At 41.8% G+C, this 25,254-nt stretch overlaps 1 protein-coding gene across 1 annotated transcript in view; it reads left to right on the top strand.

Moving 5' to 3' along the window:
- LOC126982185 (probable ATP-dependent RNA helicase DDX46) overlaps window positions 1-25,254 on the top strand; it is a 94,301-nt gene that overhangs the window by 5,745 nt on the left and 63,302 nt on the right. The window contains exons 4-7 of the mRNA XM_050834033.1: window positions 5,122-5,349; window positions 13,279-13,390; window positions 13,963-14,147; window positions 16,924-17,036. Of these exons, the coding sequence (XP_050689990.1) occupies window positions 5,122-5,349; window positions 13,279-13,390; window positions 13,963-14,147; window positions 16,924-17,036 (638 nt within the window). The remainder of the gene's footprint in view (window positions 1-5,121; window positions 5,350-13,278; window positions 13,391-13,962; window positions 14,148-16,923; window positions 17,037-25,254) is intronic.

Here is a 25,254-nt window from a genome sequence, read left to right as displayed (position 1 = left end):
AGGCCTGGCGTGTCTCTTTGCATAAGTCGAAGATGTGAGCGTGGGTTCCCTTTGTTCGCTGCAAGACGAGAGTGCTCAAAGCAGAAAACAATGGGAATAGAGTCTCAGTTAGGGTTGCCACCTTGATCTAAAAAAAATGAGGAATGCAACATCCCATTTTCCAATGCAGAACGAATCCATATTTTAAGGAACGGATGGCAACCCTAAAATTTCTCTGGCCTGCCATACCTGACAGCCGGTGCCTACTGCTGGTGAAGGCAAGAGGAAGGGGGGGAAGAGACATTACAACATGTATTTTACACAAATTTCAAGACGACCCTTGACAAACGTAATTTTATGGACCTGTTTTGTGGTTCACCGAAAAAAGCACTCACTACAGTTTTAAAATACCAAATTTAATCTGTTTAACCATTCAGACAAATACGGAACAAATGGCATTCCGTATTTTAACCCTTTCCATACGTGATGCAGACGTCGGCGTCACAGTACAGAAAGGGTTAAGAGGAAATGGAAAAAAATTCATCCTCTTCTAAACCTCTTAATCCTCTTTCATTTCCTCTTAAGAGGTTTAGAAGAGGATTAAGAGGAAATGGAAGAGGATTAAGAGGTTCAATACGGTAACGTCGGCATCACCGTATGGAAAGGGTTAAGGAAAGGGTGGCAAGTTTGAACCCTAAGGTGTCATCTGGCGATATATGGCCTTCTTGAACAACCCCCCATTCCCATTCCCCCATCCCAGAATCCACCAGAACACTTTATCTTGTCCATATGATTGGATGAACCAACACTATTTCTCATTTTGTCACTCTTCAAGGACAACAAGCATTAATTTAGTCACAGTTACGAGATCTACAGTTCCTTAGGAGTATTTTAGTAGCTACTTAGCGTCAGTGCATGCGACGAAGATTCTTAAAACGTCCTTTTTCTCTACAAAATATTGACAAATGGCATTGTTTCGCATTCTTGTTTCTAATGATGACGATGATGTTTTCATTCCGGGAAGTTCTTACTTATCCTACAGTGATGCCTTAAAATGGTCTGTGGTGCAACAGTAACACAACAATAACCTTGTGAACTTATATCCACCACCACTTGGCAGGGTTACCCATAGGAAGCTTAGGAAATGGTCATCGCCATAGGCCCATTGAGTTGCAGCCGGCAAGACAATGGCCATACCCAGCCCCGCCGCAGCTTGCACAGGGCACCCGTTTCTTGCCAAGAATTGGGGGGATTCTCTAAAATCTGACGCACCAGAAAAAAAAATGCAAGAATTTCACAAGATTTGGGGTTAATTCTTGCTCTGTCTAGGATAATTCTTGACAGCTCTAGTCTCAGTCTGCGTTGTAAACTCGTAGAAATAGCATCCGTGCGCTTGTGTCATGTTTTCAGCACTACGGTGAGAGTTCTTTTTGCTTTAACAATGTCCCCAAAAGAGATGATTAAAAGCGATGGTGCTGCAAAGAAGAAAACAGGAACGGTGGATACTGCTCGCAACAGGAATGGGGGGGTGAGCCTCGGCAGCTTGTATGCCCTCCTGGACGTAACTGACTCCTGTTCACCCTCCATCACGGACGATACGTTGGGGTTGCTTCACGTTAGTGGTCGAACGTAGTTCCGGTGCCTCGAGAATAGGAGAACTGCGGCTGCTAAACCCTGGGGCAAAGCCTGCATCTCAAGCGTAGTTAGCGGTTGCAGGAGTTTCCGTAACAACCATAACACATTGATTTGTGTTTCATATTATATATCCGTGCTATTTGTTAGTAAGATTACTTTAACCCCTTCGCTACGGCCGGGCCAAAACAGCGTCCCGCACCGCATCCGAGATCGCCAAATTTCAAATGTTGCTATTGAATATAACAAGTTTTCAGCCATAAATCAACATAATCATCATGTATTATATATGAAAACATACAGAATTAAATGGTGCACATAAAGAAACATAAATTAATTGATAATTTTGAGATGTAAGCATAAACATAGAGATAAAATTACTCATATATTGGCTAAAGCGAGCCAGGACACAGTATGCGCGTCCTCGGATATGATACGGGGCACGCAATGACACAGTATACACGTCCTCGTGTTGAAGGGGTTAAATCACCAAAGCGGGCAACCTCATAATGAGCCAATACGCTTTGTTGCCTGCATTTCCATGTTTCCATGTTAATGCCGAATGTCCGTTATAAGCAGGGGAAAAAAAAAAAAAAACGGGCAGAGACGATACTGAACACCCAACTTTGAGGAAGCTTGATTTAGTGAGAGATGTGAAGTTTCCAGTTAAGATTTTGAGTTAAGGATAGACCGAGGATATTTAGTGTTGAAGAAGGTGACAGCTGAGTGTTGTCGAAGAATATGGGATAGATGTTTGGAAGATTGTGACAAGGTGATAGGTGGAGAAATTGATTTTTTGAGGCATTGAAGGACACAAGGTTCCTTTTACCCCAATTGGAAATAAATGTAAATCCCATTTATGCATCCCATATCTCCAAAAAATATTTATATAAATATCATTTTACATGTTATTTTATAAAGAATTGAAATACTTTTACTAACAAATAGTAATGATAAATAATACAAAACACAAATCAAAGTGTTATGGTTGTTACGGAGACTCCTGCAACCGCTAACTACGCTCAAGTTGTATGTAAGCTTCACACCGGGGTTTAGCAGCCACGGTTTCCCTATTCTCGAGGCACCGGAACTACGTTCGACCACCAACATGAAGCTAACCTGACGTATCGTCCGAGATGAAGGGTGAACGGGAGTCAGTCACATCCTGGATGGCATGCAAGCCGCTGACGCTCACACCCCGTTCCTGTTTCGAGCATAGTATCTGCCCTTTCTGTTTTCTTCTTTGCAGCACCATCCCTTTTAACCAGTGGTGGGCGCTAACGAAAAAGTTAGCTTCGCTTAACTGGTAATCCATTAACTAAAAGTTAGCTTATTACGCTAAACTGCTAAACTGTTTAAGAAATTAGTGGAAGCTAATGCGAACCACTAACCGCTAACTTTTTTATATGGATTTAGCTTTGATTTAGTATTTTGGCTCTAAAACCCTTAAAAACAGACCTGGTGACCTGCAATTTCAATATGTTGTAGCTTAGACATAGGGCTTTCCAGAAAGGTATAGCATGCCAAAATCAGATGATGGTAAAGGTGAACACAAATAAAGAAGTTAAGTTCAAAAACGCCCTCACTCCGGTCACCTTCCATGACATCGGTAATGACAAACCTGGTGACAATAATGAACGCGACTACACTGTGATAAAGTCACAGTGGAACTGAACAAAGAGCCCAACAAGCAACGACAAGAAGAGAATAGAAAGAAGCCTCCAGTTTATCTTAAATCCGTATATTTTACCCAAGATTTACCGCAAATTTACGCATTTTTTACTTTTTTCCATAACTGACACTTATTTTTATTATTTTAAGTTTATTTCTTGTCAGGTGGAAAATATCAAATTTTTATTAAATCCCAAGTTCAAAGAGATGGAAATGGAAGATGCATTACCCTTAAATATGAAAAAGTTTCCCTAATAATTATCCAAATATCCTACTTTAATGTGTAATTTACCCAAAAGTGGAAGCCCTGGAATTATTGCGCCGTGTGGCTCAACTGGTGCTGTGTCTGCCCACAACGGACGAGAACAAACCTGTATGATTTTTGAGTGGACTAAAGTTAGTGGAGGAGGAACTACATTTAGCGGAAGCTAATTGGTTTGCTAATTGTTTCCAAAGTTAGAGAAAATGCTGATCAGCCAATGAAAAAGTTAGCTTCGCTAATTAGCAGTTAGCGAATTAGTAGAACCATGCCCACCGCTGCTTTTAACCATCTTTCTGGGGGTACATTGTTAAAGCACAAACGACACATACTGCAGTGCTGAAAACACAAAAATCGCACATCAAAGCACAAATGCAATCGGACACGAGTACACGCATGCTATTTCTATGAGTTTACAACGCGGACTGAGACTAGAGCTGTCCTCTGGTGGTCAAGAATTACCCTAGACCAAGCAAGAATTTCCCCCAAATCTTGCAAAATCTTTGCGTTTCTTGTTCTGCCTTGTCAGATTTTCGAGAATTCCTCCCAATTCTTGGCAAGATTCGGGGGCCTGCGCAAGCCACTGGGGGGCTGGGTACAGCCACTGTCTTGCTGGCCTCACTTCCATAGTCCTATGGCGATGACCATTTCCTGAGCTTCCTATGGGTAACCCTGCCAGATGGGGACAGATATAGAGTTCGCGAGGTTACTGTTGTGTTACTGCTGCACCACTGACCATTTTAAAGCATCACACTGTAGGACAACCCTAACTGAGACTATTCCCATTGTTTTCTGCTTTGAGCACTCTCGTCCTGAGGCGAAGAAAGGAAACTCATGCTCACACTTCGACTTGTACACAGAGACACGCCAGTCATCGTCGAAAGATCAGCTTGGTCGGCTAGGCTGACATAAGCCGAGAGAGTCGCTCTATCGGCATCCTACCCTCCCCTTCATGAGCCCTCACCTGGTAATGGCCTGTGGTCCCTCTTCAGAGGGACGTACGTGCTTGACCGTGACGGCCTCCATGTAGCCCGTGGCCCCAGCCAGGGGGTGGCGATATATATATATATATATATATATATATATATATATATATATATATATATATATATATATATATATATATAAAGGAACAAGCAGGATGCTCATATACCAAGTCACCGTTCAGAACTAAGGCAGTTTTGTGGGATTTTTTACTGTAAATCAAAACACTGTAAACTAAGGCACTCATAAATCATGGTTTGCCTGTATAGTATATATATATATATATATATATATATATATATATATATATATATATATATATATATATATATATATATATATATATATATATATATATATTTTTTTTTTTTTGTTAATTTTTTTATATTATTTTTCTTTACTTTTGTAAACAACTTTTTCGGCATATATACAATGATCATTTATTTTAACATGGTGTATGTTATGTATAGTAAATACAAATAGTGGTCAGAGTTTGCCTAACTATTTAGCAAGTTAACATAGTAGATGCAGGGGATTTTCTCATTTTGTTGATCTAATAGTAATGTCATCACATAATTCATGCATTCATGTTTCAGGAAGAAACAGAAAAACGCCTTGAAGCTGAAATGCAAAAGAGGAGGGAAAGGATTGAGAAATGGCGAGCTGAGAAAAAGAAGAGGGAGTTGGAGGCAGCAAAGAAGGAGGCAGAGAGAGGGACTCTGGGAGCCAATGTTCCTAAAGTGTCCATTAAGGCATGGAGTCTTGAGGATGATGAAGAAGAGGAAGAGGGAGAAAACAAGGAAGGAAATGGGGAGGCAGATGAGGTACTGAACAGGATTGCTTACTTATTGTATTTTAATTAACCCGCTCGCGTACCAGACGCACATGTGCGTCAAAATGTCTTCATGCGAAAGATGACTTGACGCACATGTGCGTCAAAAAACATTTTTAAATTCATAGAAAATTAAGTTTCTAGTGGAAGTGCGTCAATTTTTGGTGCTTCAAAGATGAGCATAAGTTTTATGAAAGTAAGCAATTGACAACTTTGTCCCTTCCATAGATAGGCAGAGCAAGTGATAAATGAGTCAGTATTTGTGCATCAGGCAGGGTGTTCGCCCGCTGTCCCCAACTGTCCGTTTTCTGTGGAGAGTTTCCCGTACGTAGGATAACTGGTGTTGCTGAGGGGTGACTCCATCATCAGAGATAGCGTGCTGATTTCAGTTTTCCATTACTTTCTCGGGATCTAATTTACATTTTGGAATGATAATACCACCATTGGAAAGCTTGTAAAGAGACAGTTCAAATGAAGTGTAGCACGTAAAATGTTCATGAGAAAAGTTTTGAGCTTTGATGTTGGGAACTTTATTTATTCTTGGTTTATGTGTATGTTCATAGGATAAAATGCTTTAAATTATCTATATAATGAAGTTTTTACTTAATCACATTACAGATAAATGCCTTGCAAGTCTAGTTGTATATAATATGTGCCTATTTATGAGTTTGTATGGGATGTAAACTGGATACGAGGCAGGTTTATGCAAGGCGCACGGATACGCCACAAATGCTTCTCAACAGATGAGGTATTGGAAAGAAAACTTATGAAACTTACTGGTACTCGAGAGGGTTAAAAAATGAGAAAAGAAATATATTGTAAACTTAATTGTACATTTAATAAGAATAATTAATTTATAAGAAAACCTTTATTTTATTGATTTATTTCTTTATATATATATATTTTTTTATATATATATATATATATATATATATATATATATATATATATATATATATATATATATATATATATATATATATATTTATATATATATATATATATATATATATATATATATATATATATATATATATATATACTCAACTCAACTTTGCGGACCTCCATTTGCGGATTTCGATTTGCGGACAAGAGTCCGTGGGGTAAAAAAAAAGTCGGGACAAGTCGATTTCAAACTACCGCCAGACAAAGTTCTAAAATCGGGCACTAGATGGCAGCGCGGGCTGACATACACGACTAGTCCTGGACTGTACACAAGTCTGCCGCGTCACACGAGTGTTGTGCTTACGTGCTTGTCATGGATACACCTCTTCTTCACAACGATGCCACCCAAAAACCCACCAAAGAAAGTAACCAAGCATGTTGTAGAAGGTAATATATTATATTACAGGACAGTATAGGACAGCTATGCGAGGTGTAGTCCGGGGGTGGGTTGTGTTTCCCGGACATATATAGGGTAAAGTCCGGCAAGGGGGTAGACCCCCGGACATTTTCCATTGCCGGACATTTGCCATTCCCGGACAAGCCTTCCCCCCTTTTAGTCCGGCAAATCGAGGGTTGAGTGTATATATATATATATATATATATATATATATATATATATATATATCTATATATATATATATACAGTCGTCCCTCAGATAGTACGGGGGTTAGGGACCCAGTACCCCCATACTATTTGAAAATCCACATAAAATTAGTGCCCCCCCTTGAAACACCCATGGGCACTCCTACGGAATCCGAGTCCTGCCTGGCTCAGCTGTTACCCACGGGCCCAAGTTGCCAGTTATGCATTTTCTGCTGCAGTCACAGTGTAATGTTACCACGCTGGGAGTGTCGAAGGGGGCGAGTAGTTTAAATATGCGTCCCTTAACTATATAGTATGGAGACATAATGTCGTATTTTGGAGGCTCGGAGTCAATCTCCACAATTACTGTTTCGTATCTTATTTCAAGTATGAATGAGAGTGCAATAGAAACTGTGGTAGAGAGTAAGAGAGAGTGTGAGTGTATGACATGGCTGGCTTGTTGCAATGTGAAAGGCAGCACTGCTAGGATGGCTAAGTTGTCCAGCGTGGAAACACTACAGAAGAAAATGCATAATTGCATGGCAACTTTGGCCGGCGAGTAGAAGCTCAGCCAGGCAGGACCTGGATTCACGTGGTATGTTCTCCCTACCGCAACTTAACTCATACCAAAACGTAACTTTTTCTAATTCTGAATTCTTCTGCAAGGTGAATACTTTTCTCGAATGCTTTGGGATGCATTCAGTAGGTGTTTTGGCTTGTCTCTTGGGTCCCATGTTCATGTTATGTGGTAATGGAGAAGCATAGCTGAGGTTGTGCACTCACACGGACTTAGGGAAAGTGCATACGTTTCAATCTGGCAAAACAGTGTTCCTGATGTTGTGCACACACACGGACTGAGGGGATGTGCATGGGTGGCAGTCTGGTAGAACAGTGTTACTACTCATGCCATGGCTACTTGGTGCGACAAGCAGGAAATTTAAAAATCCTATAAAAATCTTCTATGACAATCCGTATAAAACCGAAACCGTACTATTGGAAAACATACTATTTGAGGGACAACTGTATATATATATATATATATATATATATATATATATATATATATATATATATATATATATATATATATATATATATATATATATATATATATATATATATACGTGTGTGTGTGTGTTTGTGTGTGTGTGTGTGTAGGCGGTAGCTGAGTGGATAGCGTGACGGTCCAGGATGACATGGGTTCGCGCCCTGCCTGGTGCCACAAGCTGGGATTTTTCAGTCACTGCCGAGTGGCCTAAGACTACCCACATGCTGTCCAGAAGACCATGTATCAACCCAGACTCTAAATTCTAGGATCAAAGATGAGCTCTGGGGGGCAGCATGAATCAATGCAAGATATTGCCTCAATAAATACTTGCCTGCGCCACGACGGGATGGGGCCAACCATCAGTCCCCATCAAGAAAGCCTACCAGTGCCACAGGCTATACATTAAAAAAATATTATATATATATATATATATATATATATATATATATATATATATATATATATATATATATATATATATATATATATATATATATATATATATATATATATATATATATATATATATATATATATATATATATATATCTATATATTTACAGTACCCTCTCGAGTTTCGAGCTATCTGAGTTTCACAATCCTCAAGTTTAGCGCTTAGTCCTACATTCTTACCATCACAATTTTCGTGCATTACCGCCACGAGTTTCGCGTTGCTTTGATATGTTTGGGTCACGTCTGCCTACTGTCGGCGTCATGCGTGCTGCCTTAAAAGGCGGTATCCAACCATTGGGCATACGGGCAACTGCAGTTGCCCGTATGCCCAACCAGGAGCGAGTTGTTGGTTGTCCTTATGAATGGAAAACGGTTGTGAGTACGAGCATGAGGAGTGAGGAGCAGTGGAAGATGGCCCACCAAGAGACTCGTAAAATGGACTGGCAGAGCTGCTTTGCTTACTACTTGATTAACAAGATAAGAGAACACCCCGTGCTGGGGAAACACAGTCAAAAGATCCTTTTCTCAAGTCTGTGAAAATTGTAGATCTCCCGGTGTTGTTTTCCTTTTTTTCTTCTTCTTCTTTTGACCTGTAATGCATGGCAGCGACGGTGAAAAGTAATAGTGAAAAATAGCGAAAGGGCATAGAAAAGCAAAATCTGGGAAAGAAAAGGACAGAAAAACACCTAAGTTCAGGGTAAAGTGTATAAGTGCGCACTGTTAAGTAACTAAGGGCCGCTTTCACAGTCACTTTGTTTGTTTTGATTGTTACCAATGGCGGCGATCGCCGCTTAGTATTTCATGTGAAACGGGCCGATGGGGTAGTGGCAGCTGCAGATGAAGCGAGAGATGTTGAGAGTAAGTGGTAAGTGCAGGGCTAGGCTAAACCCGCAGCCGCCACTATCCCATCGGCCAGTTTCACGTGGAAATACTATAGCGGCGATCGCCGCCATTGGTAACAATCAAAACAAACAAAATGACTGTGAAAGCGGCCCTAAGTGCATGTTGTGAAGTATAAAAGTGTGGAGAAGGAGGACCTAAGAAGCGATACAAAGCATTACAGGTCAAAAGAAGAAGAAGAAGGTCCACTACACTGGCCGGTGTTGCGAGAAATATCTCCTCGATGAAATTAGTCATTCTGCTGTCCACCACGCATGTGCGCTGTGAGAATACACAGCATTGAAAGTATTAATTTGCCTGGTTTTGTTCTAGTCTGTCCGCTTGTGATCTTTGTGAGTGGTGAGGGAAATATGGAAACAGTAAGCAAGTCAAACCTCTCTGCAAACTATTTTGCGGCGGCAGCAGCGGTTTACGTTCAATAGGCATTGAAAAGTCAATCATGATATTAGTTATTTCATGATTTCTAACAGAAAGAGTTTGCAGATTATTTCATAACACACAGAAAACTACCAGAAAATATAGGTTTGTTAAACTATCCAACAGGTGACCGCTAGCGACCGCCTGTACTTTAGCAGACGACACCACGTGGATCGCAAGCGTGTATTCAGAACTGCCAGCCAGTTGTAAGGCAGCCGCCTTCAACTGCGGCTTAAAAACGATATGTTCTTACTTCCTATTTTCTGCCTATTAACAAGGTACATATTTTGAGATAACAAGTGAGTAAAGTCAAAAAAATTGTGATAATAAGGGAGTAAAGTTGGAAAAAGTAATTATTTTCAATGGGTCGGAACCTATAAGCGCTTTTACATGGATGTCAATACCTCGAGTTAGCGATCCTCGAGTTTAGCGCCATACCTTGAATGAAGCAAGCGAAACTCGAGAGGGTACTGTGTATATCTATATATATATATATATCTATATATATATATATATATATATATATATATATATATATATATATATATATATATATATATATATATATATATACAGTAGAGCCCCACTTAGCGCGAGATCAATTAGCGCGAACCGCAATTAGCACGAGCCACCATCTACCAAGAAAAAAATTAATTAGCGCGAAAGCCTCAGTTAGCGCGAGCAGCCACCACGACTGAATTTTTAAAATTGCGCCGAGCCGCCATGATGCGCAGCATAAGCCGCCATGATGCGTGGCACAAGCCACCATGATGTGCAGCACAAGCCGCCATGATGCGTGGCACAAGCCGCCATGATGCGCAGCACAAGCCGCCATGATGCACGGCACAAACCGCCATGATGCGCAGCACAAGCCGCCATGATGCACGGCACGAGCCACCATGATGCGCAGCACAAGCCGTGAGAGCCCTTACTTTAGCAGACGACACCATGTTGATACAGGGCAAGTGCTTTGTTTACATTGTGGATGTGGATATGGGCAACTGACCTTGGCCGTGTGTAACCCACACCCGTAAAATTTGGATTTGACGGTTGTCCAATGTCCAAGTGTGATACTGCCTTAAGGCAGCGAGGCCCCTGATCGGGTGAGTGCCGGCGATGACGTCATCGGACTCCCAGCGAATCACAAGCGTGTTTTCAGAGCTCAGCCAATCGTAGGGTTGTTTTTTTAATGTGAGTGATTATTTTGAGTAATCATCAAACCCAAAAGCCAGACCCATGTGTGCACCAAATAATTTTTTTCATACTGGTTACTTTATTCAATTAGCGTGAATTCAGTTAGCACGACCGCGTTCATCCACCTAATTCTCGCGCTAAATGGAGCTCTACTGTATATATATATATATATATATATATATATATATATATATATATATATATATATATATATATATATATATATATATATATACAGTGCTACCTCATGATTCAAACTTAATTCGTTCATTTGGGCTGTTCGAATTGAGAATGTTCGAATTAGGAAGCAATTTATCCCATTGAAATTAATGTAGAAAAAATTTCATCCGTTCCAGGCCCCAAAATCCTCATATTTTTTTAACATTTTTATGGGTTTATGTTGTGCCCTGTGGCCAGATCTCTCAAATATTGTCAACCAGATATATATTGTCAACTAAATATTGCCAACACATGTAAATGCATTTTGTGGGGGAAATGGAGGAGAGGGAAGGGAAGAACACTGATGTAAGATCATGGAAAATATCCCACTGAGTCACCAGCAATACGCACAGATTTCCCAGAGTAAAATATTGAAAGGCCGTCCTCCTGGAGATGGGCCTTGTGTGTGTGTGAGAGAGAGAGAGAGAGAGAGAGCAGCAGCAGCAGCAGCAGCAGCAGCCTCTCTCTCTCTCTCTCTCTCTCTCTCTCAAACACACAAACACACACACATACATACACACACTACGGCATGGTAGCTCAATGGGTAGAGCGTCTGCCTCACAACCAGAAGGACTGGGGTTCGATTCCCCAGCCATGCAGCCCCTGTTCACCTAGCAGTGAGTAGGTACACGACGTAAGGCGAGTCCTCCCCAAAGATTGGTCACTGAGCTCTGAGCTCCTTCCGTAGGGGAATGGCTGGCTGTCTCGAGAGAGACCCGCAGTAGACCAAGAGGTGAATTACACACACACACATACACGGGTGGGATCGAGATACAAGGAGGGGGAGATAAGCTCTCTCTCTCTCTCTCTCTCTCTCTCTCTCTCTCTCTCTCTCTCTCTCTCTCTCTCTCTCTCTCTTTCCCACCCCCTAGACTCCTACCACCACTTGCACTGTCACTTTTCACTTTCTTGGGAGCCATAATGAGGGTTAATTTCAAGAAATTATTCAAAAAATATCAAAAACAACAAAGAGTGGTGGTCAAAACAGGGGAGCGAAAGAGTGACTGACAAGAGTGGCTTCCAGTGTTGCCAGGGCCAAGTTTTTCCCACGCAATTGGGCTATTTTTCAAGGGAGTGTGTGGGAAAATATGGCAGCCGCGGGTTGGCGTTTTTTGAGGCTGGAGTCCGCTGTATCACAGTCACTGACCTGACTACACAGGTGGCTTCATCTGCAGCCGTTTGTTTGTGTTCGAATTGCGACCCACATTCGAATTGGAGGACAAAATTTGTTTGATAAATGTGTTCGAAATGGGAATTGTTCGAATTGAAAGGCGTTCGTATCACGAGGTACCACTGTATATATATATATATATATATATATATATATATATATATATATATATATATATATATATATATATATATATAATATACACTGGGGGGTCGTCTAATATGCGAGAATATGGGCGGTTCAAAGCCTCGCATATCGCAAATTCGCATATTAGGAACCTTAAAAAGCATGTAAATAATGGTATATGGGCGGTCAGCCACATTTTTTTTAACTTAGTTTCCAATGTAATAAACTGCTTTTTCGAGTTCTTTGGAGGCGCCATAATAACAACAACAGCAACAACAATAGCCCACAGGCTAGCTTGCACACAGCACAGACACAGCTTGTGAGAGCAATGGCTGCTTTAGACGTACTGATGAAGAGAACACGTGGAGCCGTCTCACAGAGTAGAGTTGCCAGATTGTGCCATTGTTTATTTCCTTCCTTCGAAGTGAGTAACAACAAGTTCATTATTTGGTAGGAAATGGATGTTAGCGAAGTCGGGAACATGAAATGAATGAAAAAAAAACTTTTCTCTTACTACCGAGTCAAGTCACCGCTCCCACGTGCTCCACCCCCCAAGGGGGGGAGGGAGGGAGGAAGGAGGTCGCATATGAGGTGGTTCGCATATCCCAAGTTCGCATATCAGGCGACCCCCCTGTATATATATATATATATATATATATATATATATATATATTTATTTATTTATTTATTTAAAGGTCTTCGTGTGATGTGGTTTTAGTTTTCATTATTATTCCATTTTTCCTGCCTTAGGATGGGAGTCTAAAATTAAGATAAGAAAAATACTTTGTTAAAGAAGGATCAACCAGTGAGGTGGGCTGCCAGTAACACATGTAGCCTCGTACTTAACTTTGATGTTTTTATACAGGAGGATGAAGTTGATCCCCTCGATGCCTTCATGTCAGGTATCCAAGAAGAAGTTCGGAAGATCAGTCGTGTAGACATTCGAGGAGGAGTGAAGAAAGGCACAAAGATCACTGGTGAGGAAATGTGCTTTCTTTATAATTTCTTAAATAAATAAAAAAAAAACTTTTGCACATGCAAGCTATTCAGATGAAAATTCAAACTTGGGAAAGTAATCCAAACTAAGTTTTCAAAGCAATTGAGGATAAAATTTCAAAATCAGTTATTTACCATGAAATATCTTTCAGCATAATATGTATTCTAACTAATGTTTTTAAATAACTATGTTTTCACCTTTTCCTTAATCACACCAGTCTCATCAGGAGCTAATGGTATGAATTATCTTAGTTTTCCTTTTTAAAATCATGAACTTTCTGTGACTGACTAGACTGAATTTTTCACGATTTAGTAATATGAATAAAAGACAAAAAATATTTGAAGAGCTTAAACAGATTGATAGCACATGAAAACTGTTGTGTGTATTATCACATCACGGGTGTAGAAATTTTTTATAAATCAAGGTGATTTTTTTCATATTTAAGATGACAATTGTTAGACAATGTTTTATGTAAAAATGCAGGAATTTTCAAAGCTCACCAAGCACCATATATCATAATAAACAAAGTATATTGTGATTTTTCTATGACAGCAGCAGGTACAGAGTCTGGGGGGCCTAAGAAGCCAGTGATCATCATGGGTGTGGCAAAGAAGGTGAGTGCCAAGAAGAAGGGGGAGCTGATGGAGCAGAACCAGGATGCCCTCGAATACTCGTCTGAGGAGGAGGGCGAGGACCTGAAGGACACCATGGCCAGCATCAACTCTAAGGGCAAGAAGGTTTGTGTCTCTCCATATATGGGAAGTAGGATGGTATGCATGTAAATGCCACAAAGTAAGGTTGTAAAACAAAACACAACAAAAATTAATCAATAGTTTAAATTGTGTATGGTATACACTTCATTATTTTTACTTTTTCAGGGCAGCTAAATTTAAGTATCAAAGCTTCTAAGTTAACTACCATCATTGTCTTTTGAATCAAGACCAGAGTTTGTTTTGTGAACAAGTCAGATGGGGAAGAAGCATAACATACCATTCAAGCCAGTTAATACAAGCTGTGACTGTATCGTCATCATTGACATCATATGTCTTAAAGCACACACAGTCTGAGGTTAGACAGTAGCTTGTCAGAGAAATGTCTAATTGTTATGCATACTGCTTTACAAATATTGCTCCAGTTTTACTCCAGCCTGTCATTTGCCACCTCCCTTGCACCCACAGTGCCTCTGTGGTGCAGTAGTTAACATCCCTAACCATGTGTCTGTGGGCCTGGGTTCAAGATGGCATCACTATAAATGCTTGCCTGCACCAAAACAGGCTGATGCCAACCACCAAGCTCCACCAAGAAAGACCACTGGTGCCATAGGTAAAAAAAAAAATTCCAGCCTGGGCAATCAGCATGCAGCCTACCCTGCTGTTCATCTTTTTGGGATGTTTGGTAAATGGGTACCTGGTGAAACCTGATGAAGGTAAACTTGGGGAATTTTTATGTTACACTGACCCTGTGTCAGGTTAATGGTTTCTCTCCCACCATAGCCTCAAAGGGCCAACTGGATGGAGATGAGCACTGCTGCCACGTGCAGCTGTAGCATATGCTCTCAACCTTGCCTTACCTTACCTTTGCACCCACATTGCCATTCAGTCTTTTTCCCATCTTTTAACCTAACCCTGTATACTTTCACCATGAACCAAATCTGATGTTGATTCTCTCCACTGCATATTGTCTCCATAATTCAGTATCACAGTACTACATTAACTCATCTTACTTAGTTTACCTGTCACATGTCATGTATTATAGATTTTACAGTTCAATTAAGCAACTGAAGCCATGTAGCCAAGAATTAGAATAAGAGGCAGAATATCCTGGGATATTCTGCAGATCTGTGGGATTCCTGCAAGGATTATTGATCTGATGACTGGCCTAAACTTTGGGACTGAGAGTACTGTGAAGTGTGGGGGAGGCATTTCTAGCTTCTTCCCTGTTAATTCAGGAGTGAGGCAGGGGTGTGTCCCTGCTCCATCACTTTTCAAGACTTGCACAGACTGGGTATTAGGCAAAGTTGCTGATCAAAGTCATTGTGGTGCATCTGTTGGCAACATCAAGGTCACTGATAGTGTTTTTGCTGATGATGCTGTACTTCTCATAGAATTGCTGGTAGCAAAACCTCTGGAACTGAAGGTCTCCTGAGCCAAAACCTAGGTCCAGTCATTTGGAGGCTTGCTGGATCACATAGTTCAGTCTGTTCATGCATATTGTGTGACATGGACACTGAATAGTGACTTGGAAAGGTGTGTCGATGCCTTTGGTACTGTTAGGAATTAAGTCAGTTAACCAGGGGATTAGACAAATTAACTATTTCCCTTATGGAACTAGTCTCGGGCCAAGAGTTCAAGTCAACTAAGAGTATCGTCTGAGCTCAAATAAGCCTTGGATGGTACTTTCATACTTCGCTCATCGGCTCCCAGACCGAGACAGTATCACCGTATTCACTGCCTGACGACTAAACACATTTACCATGAAAGGAATAACAATAGTTCAGTGTTTCCTTTCATGAAATAATAAATAATTGCCCTTGCGGCAAGGATAATTTAACCGATCGAAAGTCACGCCATCTGGCGAGGGAAATTCAAAATACCCCTTCAGACCCACGTGGTTGGCTTTCGGCCCACAACATCACCTGCTCTCAAGCAAACAACATCTTCAGCGCTTCGCCCCACATTAACTCGCGACAGTGCTGACTTAAACTTAGTCTCGAGGACTACAGGACTCCTCCAGAACTTGATTCAAGAGACCACTACTTTTGAAACCCTTCGAAAATTAAGTGCCTCCTACAGTGATTACAAATAGGTATTACTATCAGGCCTGTTAGGTTTATCGTTGTAACGCTGGGAGGTGCTTGTAGGGGAAAGCCCGGCACCCCTGATGAATTAGTGGTAAGTGGTTTGTGTGTCTTTTTTGTGGAGTTGTCCTGGTGTAGTTCTAGTGTCTTGGGAGAAACATAACTGTTGGGTATGGTAAATTCACTGTATCACAACAGTACCAAGTGCCTTTACAGGATGACTTCATTTCAAACCAGTGACCACTCTTTGAAATTGAATTGAGGCCTGTTATCAACTAGTCAGTGAACATCAACTCCAGCTATATGGGCACATAGCATGCCTCCTGGATGTAGATCCTGCTTACAGGGTTGTTTCTGTACGAGACAACCCTGAGTGGAGGAGATAAAGGGGTCGCCCATGTAACTCATGGCTGGTGCAAGTCAGCCGATCCTGCCAGGAAGGACTTAGGATGGATAGGGTAACTATGTGGGAGCTTGCTCGGGACCACCGCTGGGAGTATGGGTAACGAATGAGTGAAGCAACGCACCCCCAGGCATATGCTCCCCATTAGTTAGCTAGTTATTAAAATGCTGCCATCTGTAAGGCACAAACTCATGTCCTTCCAGGCAACAGGCACTCAGTCTATCTGGTCCCTATATTTTGCCTGAATAGTGAGGCTGCACTTGTTAATTGCAATCTAGAAACAGGGAAAGTAATATGTACTATCCCTTTTCAGGAGCTTGGGAAGGTGGACCACACAGTCATTGAGTATGTACCATTTAGGAAGGACTTTTATGTGGAGGTGCCGGAGATTGCCAACATGACCAAGGAGGAAGTTGATGCATACCGGTGAGTATGGACATGAGAAGAGCTTGTTAATTTTAAGGATCATAAATTATCTGGTGTGTAAGTTTTTGTATTGTATAGGAAGGATTTACCAAACAGTCTTTGTAATTTTTTACCAGTTTTGAATGTTTATCCCCATAATGACGATGATGCCGCTGGCGTCACATAGTTTTATCAGACGTGGGCAATGAGCATGACGTGAGCGCCGGAGAGCGAGAAGCTATTTAAAATTTGAAGGCCGCGCGTAACTATGTCTCTGTCGATGTTAAGTGACTAACTAGCACCTCTTTTGTCCCTTACCACCACTCCGTGCTAAAAATAGTCTACAGTTCCTGCCTGTGCATCATGGCGTCTGCAGAGCGATTATGTTCCCTCAGCTATCCTATTTCGGCGGCCTTCCTTTAGTTTCTGCTAGTTGTGTGTGTGCTGAGTGTATTCTTGACACCTCCATTGATATACGTGATGTTCTAGATGAACCAATATCTTGTTCACAGGAGTGTTCAGAGGAGTGGGAAGCAGAAGTTGGAATTTTTTGGAATCATGGAATTCCAGCTAAATGGTCTGTCCAAATCATAATCTGATTTCACAGTTGAGTTATACAGATGATTTTCTACAACTTTTATTCAATGAGATTCATTCCAGAATGAAAAAAACTACAAAAACTCAAAAATTATTTTTCGGGTCTCACTGCAACTTTGGCTCTCTGTAGGCAGTAAATTTCCAGGTAAAAGATTATAAACTATATTTTTCACACTCCATCGTGATAAAATGAGCAACTTTTCTTCAATAAATTTTCCTGTACGTCGCACCAGTAAAAAGTTGGAATTTTTGGGAATCATATAATTCTAGCCAAACAGTCAGTCCAAATCAGTCTGATTTCACTGTTGAGTTATACGAATGATTTTCTACAACTTTTAATCAATGAGATTCATTCCAGAATGAAAAAACAACAAAAAATTACCAAAATTATTTTTTGAGTTTCACTTCAACTTTGGCTCTCTGTAGGCAGTAATTTTCTGGGTAAAAGATTATAAAATATATTTTTCAGACTTCATCGTGATAAAATGAGCAACTTTTCTTCAATAAATTTTCCTGTACATCACACCAGTAAAAAATTGGAATTTGGGGGGAATCATTGAATTTCAGCCAAACAGTCAGTTCAAATAAAAATCTGATTCCACAGTAGAGTTATAAGGATGCTTTCCTATAACTTTTATTCAATGAGATTCATTCTACAGTACCCTCTCGAGTTTCGCAGTTAGTCCTAAATTCTTACCGTCCCGAGTTTCGCGCTGCTTTGACACGTACGGGTCATGTCTACTTACCATCGGCGTCACGCACGCTACCTTTGAAGGTGGTATCACTGTAACGGTGTAGGCTTGATTGCGTGGAGCCTAGTCAGGGTCTTGGTGGGCGAACAGGGGCGTGAGGGAAACGCTCACTGCTTTAGGTGAGTATATTCTTTAACCTAAAATACAGGGAGCGTTGGAGAGAGAGCCGAGACAATAGGTCTGTGTCAGTCAAGCTCTCAGGAAGGAGTGAGAATTACAGATTGGAAAATAATGATGTTACAATTGGTCACGTTCGTCAAGGTGACCGCTGAGGTGACGAAGTGTTTGTTACACATACTGAGAACGAACGGACGATAAACACTGATGGATGACATTCCTATAAAGGTGGCGTGATCTCTCTGAAGTGGGTATTTTCCACTATACATGCATTCCTAATCCATGGTAATATATAATGATAATAATAATACACTGATATAATTACAACTACTATAACATCACACTGGACGTTTTCCTCCAAACATTGTGGCTATGGCAAGAGAGAGAGAGAGAGAGAGAGAGAGAGAGAACGGGTCGTTTTGAAGGCGCAGTTGAAGGCGGCTGCCTTACGATTGGCTGACAATTCTGAAAACACGCTTGTGATTCGCAAGGAGTCCGATGATGTCATCGCCGACGCTCACTCTATCAGCGGCTTCACTGCCTTACGGCGGTGTCACAATGGCCGTTTTCGTCCAACCGCTGGGGCTATGGGCAACCCCCATATGCCCAACTGGGAGCAAGTTCACGGTTATCTGTAAGCTGGTGTCACACAGTGTTTTTTTCTTTCCACCGCGTTGGTGCCACCTAGGGCAACCGGCAACTCCAACTTTTCCTGGTGTGCGTCACACATGGCCAAGGTCAGTTGCCCGTATCCACATCCACAACGTAAACAACGCACTTGCCCTGTATCAACATGGCGGCTGTGGGGTTCTTGAAAGGTCTGGACTTCCGAAAAATCCCGTAAATTCTCGGCAATAAAAAAAATATAAAATAAATAACTGAAAATTGAGTTATCAGACTCACAGCCCCTCTATCCCTATTATTTATTTAAATATCTGACCAATCACATCTCTCATAGGGTAAGCAAAAGCCAGATAAACGTGCTCCTAAGTTTATTGAAAACAACAAAGAAACTCGCTGGAAATTAAGAATAATTAATTAACACCAAGCACACAGCAACCTAGTACCTATGCTAAAATATCCTAGGAATTAGATTACTTAGCTGCAGGTGGGGAGAAGCCAAGCCACACCTGGTCTTCCTCGTGGTCTGTGCCTGGAGTCCTTTTGTCCTCTTTGCGTTCCTCTCACTGCAACACGCCGTGCCCTCCTTTCTCCCACGGGCTTCCCTAGACCTGAGTATACAATCACTCTGGAATTGTGGATACTAGAAGTCAGGAAAACTCCACGATCTTCCTCATGTTGCAGGAGGCGGGAGGGACGTCTGCTCGTGGCAGTGTCTGGGCAGGAGAGATGGCTTGGAAGATGGTGGCTGTCCCACAATGCTCAGGCCGGGTTCCGCGGTCAAGATGCCAGCTCTCGCCATACGGCATCTTGTTTTTTCTGTGCAACACTTACGCTAAAACGCCCTAACGGCTGTGGAATTATTATTTATTAATAACTTAACACATGCCATTGGTCATAGTGGGTCGTGCATCCCACACATAGTTCAGCGTTGGCAGTATTAACAAAATGATTTGAAATAGCACGCATTCCCGCCTTCAAGTGTTTTTTCCCGCTCTCTCAATCAAAATGGTGGGGACTTCCGCGGTAACTTTCCACTGGCCACTCCCTGAATAATGACTCATGACAGCGGCATCTGCTAAAGTAAGGGCTGTCGCGGCTTGTGCTGCCATTACCCAAGTTATGGACTTGTTGCTGCAGTTAAATGGAAGGAAGAAGCTGTTGTGGGTGTGGCGTGCCTGTGGGTCCTCCGTGCCAGTTCTCATTGTCACCACTGCGCGTGCGCAGCCAATCCACCCATCTTGACTCAACCACATAAACACTTGGATCAAATAACAACAAACACACACGCACGCACCAGACTCATTACGAACCATTGCAGATGTTTCTGACAAACTGAAACGACTTCACCATTTCTTGAGCGTGTTAGAACATATTTGGTGAGTGGCTCACATGAACCATACCAACCTCTTGGCAAGAAGAGAGCAGGTGTCTTTAACACTGCTCTCTTCTTGCCATTGGGTATATTTGGTTTGTATGAACCACTCACCAAATAAGATCTAACACACTTTAGGAAATGGCAAAGCCATTTTTGTTTGTGAGAAACATCTGCCATGGTTCATGATGAGTCTGGTGTGTGCGTGCGTGTGTGTATGTGTCTTTGTTGTTACTCGATCCACGTGTTTATGTGGTCAGAGTCTAGATGGGTGGGTTGGCTGCTCATGTGCAATGGTGACAATGAGAACTGGCACAGAAGAACCACAGACATGCCACACCCACAACAGCTTCTTCCTTCCATTTAACTGCAGCAACAAGTCCATAACTTGGGTAATGACAGCACAAGCCGTGGCAGCCCTTACTTTAGCAGACAATGCCATGTTGATACAGGGCAAGTGCTTTGTTTACATTGTGGATGTGGATACGGGCAACCAACCTAAACCGTGTGTGACGCACACCCAAAAAAGTTAGATTTGCCGGTTGCCCAAGCTGCCGCTAACGCGGTGGGAAGAAAACGGCCCGGTGCGACACCAGGTTATGGACAACTGACAACTCGCTCCTGGATGGGCGCACGGGCATTGGCAGTAGCCACGACAGTTAGAGGAAAACGGCCAGTGTAACACTGCCCCAAGGCAGCGAGGCCGCTGACCAGGTGAGCGCCGTCGATGACGTCATCGGACTCCCAGCAAATCACAGGCGTGTTTTCAGAGCTCAGCCAATTGTAAGGCTTCATCTGTGGGTTTAAAACGACCCGTTCTCTCTTCCTGTTTTCTTCCTTTTTCCAAGGTACGTATTTTGAGATAACAAGGGAGTAAAGGAGGAAAAAAAGTGAGCTCTGGGGGGCAGCAGGAGCCAGTTATAATGGCGCCACTATAAACAGTTGCCTGCACCATGACAGGCTCGGGGCCGACCATCAGACCCAGATGGATAGTCTACTGGCGCCATAGCACACATGTAAAAAGAAAAAGAAAAAATCCACGGGTCAGAACAAATAAGCGCTTTTTCAGTGTTTTCAATACCTCAAGTTTCACGATCCTCGAGTTTAGCGCTATACCTTCGGAATGAAGTGAGCGCGAAACTCGAGAGGGTATTGTAAAATGAAAAAAATAAAAAATGATTTTCGAATTTCACTGTAACTTTGGCTCTGTAGGTAGTAAATTTCCGCATCAAAGATTATGAACTATATTTTACAGACTCCATCATGATAAAATGTGCAACTTTTCTTCAATAATTTTTTCTGTACGTCGCACCAGTAAAAAGTTGGAATTTTTGGGGAATCGTGGAGTTCCAGCCAAATGCGACAACCTAGAAAGAAAGGATTTCACGGCAGGGTGAGCCAGAAAATTTTCTATTAAACACCTTTTATGACATTTTCTCAGTTTCAAAGTTTATTTTCCGCTGACTTTTGCATTCAGGGGAATCTCCTGGGAAAAACTTTTGCAGTCTAAGGGGCTTGTTAATACAGGTCTCCTTCAGTTTCCGATGTACTATCGATTTATGATATTTAGCATATACAGTTGACCAGTACTACTACCCATGTTTTGATTTGATTTGACTCGTTGATTCTATCATCTGACCATCAGCCAGCCTGGGTCTGCATCTAAAGCAGTGGTTGCTGATGGTCAGCGCTAATAATAAAAACTAGTTGCCAGGTAGCCGACACTGCAGGTGCATACAAAGAGGAGGCTTAGTGCATTTGTCCAGGGGTTGCTATGACAGAGAGGCTGCTGATTGGGTGAGTGCCACCACCAGACTTACCAGCAAATCACAAATGTGTTAACAGAAATGTCAGCCAATCATAAGGCAGCTGCCTTCATCTGTGTCTTCAAAGGAGCTGCCTTGTACAGGCCTACCGGCCTCTTGTAGACTCCTGCGTTCTTATGTTCTTATGTAAGCAACCCATTCTCTCTTCCCATTTTCTTCCTTTTTCCATCATTATAAGATATAATTGTTGTTTATATTGTTTGTAAGACCATAATTACTTTTTCTCTGCTTTTTACTTCTACAGTAAATCCCCAAGTAAGTGGCAACCACGGGTTTCAGAGAAGTTCTAGATATTTGTGGTTATACAGTCAAACCTCAACATCTGTGGTGATTAGGTAACAGACACATCCGCTGATATTGAAGATCCATGCATATCCGTTGATAGATACTTACATATACTTACGGCAACCACTAGCGTGGTTACTGCAAGTATGTAGGTGCATTGGGTGGTGGCTGAATGTGTGGTGAGCTGAAAATGTTGGCCACAAAAGTGCCAAAAAAAACCTGCAGAAACACAAATCTTTAACTTGATAGTACCCATGGGGCACCCTGCAGGTATTCAAATTTATGAATGTTAAATCCACAGATGTTGAGGTTTGACTAACTGTGTTCAGAAAGTTCCCCATGTAATTTTGTAATTTCATTCAACCATATATGTTTACATAAGTACTATCCATGCAGAAATGCATCTCTTGACTACAAGTGTGTAGCTATTCATGTACAGTTCTCTCCCTCTAACTACAGTGAGCCCCATGTCTAGCTGAAAAAAGTCGCTGTTTCTGAAACTGCTAGTTTGGGGGCAAACTTTAACCCTTACATTATGGCGATCGTATATATAAGTGCGCTACCACACACCCCACCTGTACAGGGATCATATATATTATAATAATATGCAAAAATTAATGGTGCACATAAAGGTGCATCCACACCAGGAATCTTTGTTTGACAACAATGAATCCCAGATGTTTCCCAAGTGTTTCGGTAAACCACTGGCATACATTTGAATACCCTTGGGAAATAATGTTTCCTGTCCACACCTCAAGGTTGTTCTCAGGATGTCGGTGTGTGCGAAGATTGCTACAATGGCCTCTGTGTTTTATTTATTATTGCACTCACTGGAGAGCAAGAAGAAGACAAGAAAACGCGTATGGGTGCGGTCATTTATAGAAAGTTGAGCATTACAGAATGACTTACTTTTGGCGGAGCCAAGAGTTAATGGAGCAGGGTTTAATTGATTAATAATTTTCTTGGAAGGTCAACCACTGATTTTGAAGAACTATTACGAACGGTGGCTTCCAAAAGCTGAGTTTCCATACAAACTTTCCTGGTGTGGGCGGTCATGAGAAACAGTTTGGAAGTTTCTCATGTTTTACATACAGGATGGCAAAAATGAGAAACTTTTTAGGCCATATATATGTGGTGTGTGGGGTGGGTGTCTGTGGGTGTATATGTATATATGTATATATGTGTGTGTGTATATATATATATATATATATATATATATATATATATATATATATATATATATATATATATATATATATATATATATATATATATATATATATATATATATATATATATATATATATATATATATATATATATATATATATATATATATATATATAGTCTCACACACACACACACACACACACAATTAGCTAGATATTGAAGTATGTGAATCAATGATAATTAAAATCCCAATCCCTTTTCCCCGTGAGTGAGGTGTGGGATATGTCTTTATCCCCGCACCCCTGAGGGAGGTCACTCCCCGCGGTCAGGGTGACCCCACTCTCTCTCTCTCATCAAAAAATATGTAAATGAAATTTGACTGGAATATAAAAATAGTTTATATTTTACTATCAAGACTTGAAAATCACACACACACACACACACGCACACATGCATGCATACGTGCGCACGCACACACACACACACACACACACACCTGACCTGGCCCAGACCTGACCGAGGTCAGACATGGGTCACGGCGCTCCGTAAGGAGCAGCCTGGGGCCAGCCTGTTGGCCTCTCCCCTTCCCCTCCATCCCCCTCTCCCTTTTCATCAATAACCCATCACTGTAAGAAACTTTTGTGACATCAAGCTTAATCATAGTGAGAGAAAGTGAGTGCAGTGCGTTTGTGGTGCCGTGAGGACAATGAAGAGTAGTAACGGCCAGCGTGACGTCGACGCCGCCTAACCATCCAGCCGACGCCGGCCCCCAGGTGCCCCCAGGTACACCAGCCCGACCATCATGCTGCTGGGAGAATTCGGTTCAGGTGCAGTGCAGTGTAGAGCCCCGTCACTCAGGTGGTGTCATGGTTGGGGCAAGTGGCATGGGGCAGTGCAGACGTTTTGATGTTCCCACGCCTACTGCTTCTCGGTCCACCTCTTCCTATCTTGTCCCACCGGCTGGAGAGATTAGCTGGTCATCGCTAAGCTGAGTGACGGTCGACACCGCTTCTACCTGCACTCCTGCCATCAACTGCGACCTGACCCTTTTTTGACCTGGGGTTGACCTGGGGCTTAAACACCTGACCCGTCACCCGGAATACCACACCGCCTCCTTCAGCACTAACGCACTGCATTCCACCACCTCACCTCCCCCCCACCACCCCAGACCCCCTATACCCCTTTCACATTGTACTTTTTCTTTTCTTCTATTTTATTTCAATATTGTAATTTTAACATGTATATTTTCAGCTTTACAGCTGCAATCACTTAATAAACCGTTTATTATTATTATTATTATTATTATTATTATTATTATTATTATTATACACACACACACACACACACACACACACACACACACACACACGTGTGTGGCCCAGACCTGACCGAGGTCAGACGTGGGTCACGGCGCTCCGAAAGGAGCAGCCAGGGGCCAGCCTGTTGGCCTCCCCCCTTCCCCTCCATCCCCCTCTCCCTTTTCATCAAAACCCAAC

This window comes from Eriocheir sinensis, chromosome 4 (genome assembly GCF_024679095.1).
Source record: "Eriocheir sinensis breed Jianghai 21 chromosome 4, ASM2467909v1, whole genome shotgun sequence".
NCBI classification, from domain to species: domain Eukaryota; kingdom Metazoa; phylum Arthropoda; class Malacostraca; order Decapoda; family Varunidae; genus Eriocheir; species Eriocheir sinensis.
The sequence above is the reverse complement of the archived record's forward strand: the minus strand, read 5'-3'. Positions and strand labels throughout refer to the sequence as shown.